Source organism: Meles meles, chromosome 20 (assembly GCF_922984935.1).
Source record: "Meles meles chromosome 20, mMelMel3.1 paternal haplotype, whole genome shotgun sequence".
NCBI lineage: Eukaryota > Metazoa > Chordata > Mammalia > Carnivora > Mustelidae > Meles > Meles meles.
The window spans coordinates 11854237-11858453 of NC_060085.1; the positions used below are offsets into that span (position 1 = coordinate 11854237).

At 39.6% G+C, this 4217-nt stretch overlaps 1 protein-coding gene across 1 annotated transcript; it reads left to right on the top strand.

Moving 5' to 3' along the window:
- Window positions 1–2487: 2487 nt before the first annotated feature.
- On the top strand, window positions 2488–3441 carry LOC123932798 (olfactory receptor-like protein OLF4). Its single transcript, XM_045991420.1, has one exon. It carries the CDS (start codon window positions 2488–2490, stop codon window positions 3439–3441), a length of 954 nt encoding a protein of 317 aa, XP_045847376.1.
- The last annotated feature ends 776 nt before the right edge of the window (window positions 3442–4217 follow it).

Sequence of the window (4217 nt, forward strand, 5' to 3'; positions counted from 1 at the left end):
CTATTTCTTAAAACTTGTTTCTGTACAAATGCACACCTTTGTAAACATAAAGATATGAACAAAGCAGGTGAGACCCCTGCTCCTTTGCAGCATAGGTTATAACAGATAACAGGGAACTAAGTGTTCATATGCTACAGGATCTTTGAGGATAAAGATTTTATTTATTTATTTGACAGAGAGAGATCACAAGTAGGCAGAGAGGCAGGCAGAGAGGGGGGTGAGCAGGCTCCCTGCTGAGCAGAGAGCCCAATGCGGGGCTCGATCCCAGGACCCTGGGATCATGACCTGAGCTGAAGGTAGAAGCCTAACCCACTGAGCCACCCAGGTGCCCCCAGGGTCTTCGAGGATAAATCATATACAGAGATGGGATAGATTGTCATGGAACATGTCAGATTTTACAGAGTATTCTCTGGGACGGTTTCTGCATGTTGGATGAGGAACAGAGAAACAGAACAGTGCATACCCATTGGATTCTGTGCCAAACAAAGACCAAACCCCAAAGCTCAAGATAACAAAGGAACAAATGACAACAAGGAAACTAAGAGAAAAGCCAGCTTCATCCACTCTTAGGCCACATAGTCAAATAAATAGGGCATGGGGATAGGAATGACAATTAGATCAGGGGCCTGAGGTGGACCTCATGATGAAGCCAGTGGATCAGTCAGGATGGGCTCCCTAGGCTCTGATGTAACATCAGCACCCATGCTGACTGCCTTTTCCCACTGCAGTCTGATCTGATGGACTCTTCATTCATGCAGTTTTTCCCACATTAGCTTTCTATTAAACCATTTTCTCCCCTTACTGCAGTAGATTCCAACTTTTTTTAAACTGTCCTTAGTAAACATACGTTTTACATTATGATCAAGCATATATGCACACGCAAACACACAAATGCACATGTATATACACACACATATACAAAACAAAAGAACAAAGAGAATAACCATTCATACACTAACAGGAAGGAACTATGCTCAACTTTTTACATATATTGACTCAATCTGTCAGCCATCTTAGGAGGATGACTAGGAAGTGAGAATATTAACATTTTAGAATGAATTGCTTGTCTTTCAAATTCAAAAAGCTAACATATGGTAGAACCAAGATTCAAAATTCATTCACTGACTCCAAAATTTTGCATTTAATATCATTTATAAAAGTCTTTTACTATTTCTCCTTGATAAATAACTACTATTTTTATACATTGTATAATTCCTTTTGTCAATTGTAAATTTGTAAAATTGTAAATTTTACTCATATTTCTAGAGGATGTTCATACATGAAGGTGAGTTGACATCAAATATATCACTCTTTTCTCCTTTGGAGAAATTGGGAGGTTTCCTGCTTTATTAGTTATTCTGGGCATCAAGGGCATATATCTAGGGTTGGAATGCAGCCACACTCAGGGACATTTTCTCACTATCACAATCTTTCAGGGACCACCTGGGCTTATTAGACCTTTCTCTTCCCTCTTCCTTTTCTCTGTCTCTTTTTAGATTTTTATATTTCTTTAAATACAGGACAAAATGGTCATATAAAATGGAGCACCAAATTACACTTTGTGTTTATGGGAGTCTAACCACCTATAATTTGGGTACTTTTCTGTATTCTTTAGGGTAATGATCATTTGAATTTGAGAGCCCAACTAGTATCATTTCTTTCCTAAATATTGTAGCTGGAGGTGAGAAGAGCCTGGTAGTCACATGGCCCTAGGAGTCTATAGTGTGCCAAAACCAGACTCTTGAAGAGGGATGCCAGAATGTTAACCAACACTTACAAATAAGGAACGGATCGATTTTTTGAAAAATATTTTATTTATTTGTAATTTATTTGAGAGAGAGAAAAAACATGTGGGGGAGGGTCAGAGAAAAATGGAGAAGCAGATTCCCCACTGAGCAGAGAAGCCTACACTGCACTCCATCCCAGGACCCTGGGATCATGTCAAAGTCAGATGTTTAATCAACTGAGCCACTCAGGTGCCCCAAGAAGGGGTCCGTTTTTATTGACAGAATTCCTTGGAAACAAATTAATAAGTACAAGGATTACCATGTGAATGAAGGACTCCCTGTGCCTTGAAGTCTCAGCTGCAGTGAGGAGACCATCTCATTCCTCAACAACCTAACACCACCCTCATCACTCTCCCTCTTGCTCTTCTCCTGAACATACTGGCTCCATTTTCAGTACTGGATATACATCTGAAATAAGTGGCTTCCTTAGGGTCTTCACACTGGCTCTTTCTCCAGCAGGGCACAGAAGTCCCCAGATAAACTCGTGTCTTTTGTGAAGATTTCCCTAAGGTCTTCCTTCAAATGTCACCTTCTTTTAGGTCTTCCTGAGCTCCCATAAGGATAACACCCCAACCCTTTTCATTTATGCCTGCCTTTTTCCCCACTGTCATTGTAATTATAGCATTTCTGCCATGTTACTAATACCTATTTGTGTTAAAATTAAATTCTTGTGCTATTTTCTAGTCATTACGACCACCACATGGGACCAGGCAATGATTCCCAAATTTCAGGATTAATTCTTTTGGGATTATCAAACAAACCAGAACTGCAGCCTCTCATATTTGGGCTTTTCTTCTCCATGTACCTGGTCACCATTCTTGGGAACCTGCTCATCATCCTGGCTGTCAGCTCAGACTCCCACCTCCACACCCCCATGTATTTCTTCCTTGCCAACCTGTCCTTTGTAGACATCTGTTTTACTTCCACCACTGTCCCCAAGTTGCTGATGAACATCCAGACTCAGAACAAAGTGATAACTTATGAAGGTTGCCTAAGCCAGATGTTTTTTTTCATACTCTTTGCAGGATTAGATTTCTTACTCCTGACTGTGATGTCCTATGACCGCTTTGTGGCCATCTGCCACCCCCTGCACTACACAGTCACCATGAACCCTCAGGTCTGCGGACTATTGGTTCTGGTGTGCTGGATCATAAGCATCCTGAATTCCTTGTCAGAAACCCTAATGGTGTTGCGGCTGTCCTTCTGTACAGTCATGGAAATCCCCCACTTTTTCTGTGAACTCAATCAGATGATCCAACTTGCCTGTTCTAATACCTTTCTTAATAACATGATGGTGTTTTTTGCAGCTGTGCTGCTGGGTGGTGCTTCCCTGGCTGGCGTCCTTTATTCTTACTCTAAGATAATTTCTTCCATATGTGGGATTTCATCAGCTCAGGGCAAGTATAAAGCATTTTCCACCTGTGCATGTCACCTCTCTGTTGTCTCCTTATTTTATTGTACAAGCCTAGGAGTGTACCTTAGCTCTGCTGCTCCCCAGAGCTCCCATACAAGTGCAGTAGCCTCGGTGATGTACACTGTTGTCACACCCATGCTGAACCCTTTCATCTACAGCCTGAGAAACAAAGACATAAAGAGGGCTCTGATTAGATTCTCTGGGATGGCAATGATGAGAGGGACAATTGACCTGGGCTGAAGAATTTGCCATGATTGCAGGGTCTGAGGCCTTAGAATCAGAGGTTGGATTTTTTTTTAATGCATATTTTGGAAGAACTTCCTTCTTTATTTCCTGTAATTTCTTTTTTGTTTGGCCTCTCATACAATGTATTTACTTACTTTATTAAACTTTGTGTTATCTTTGATACCCAGGAGATTTTCCCTCTGTCATTTTCCTATTCTATCAAAGATATTCCTAACATCATTTGTGATATATTTGGAAATTCTCATTATTTCAAAGGACTAGATGGTTCTGCTAAAAATAGTTTTTTCTTAAATGAGATATATTATAATGAATACTTTTTCTTTTGTGTTACTGGAAAAAAAAAACAGTCATGGGTTGTACTACTCCTATGGAAAATTTACTCTTGGCCACCACAGCTATTTATATAAGTTTATGACAGAAAAATCTGAGATCACTGTGCTTCACTTTTGTGAACATCATTTCATTGTATATCACTACCTTAACTGCTCTTCCTTAGAATGCAGACTTTGATGTACTGATGGTTATAACTGATCATGGGGGGTTTTCTACACATTAGTATCCTGTTCTATTACACAGCTTGTGTCTACCATGCCTCCCATAGTCACTCACAAGAGAAATTATAATAAATTATATGTCTCCAAGTGGAATCTACACAGAAAGACAAATAAGGAAAAAATAGATTGACATATTATGTCAATCTATTGATTTACATAAACATTGACAAAAATAGATTGACATAAATGACATAATATCAAACTTGACTTTAAGGA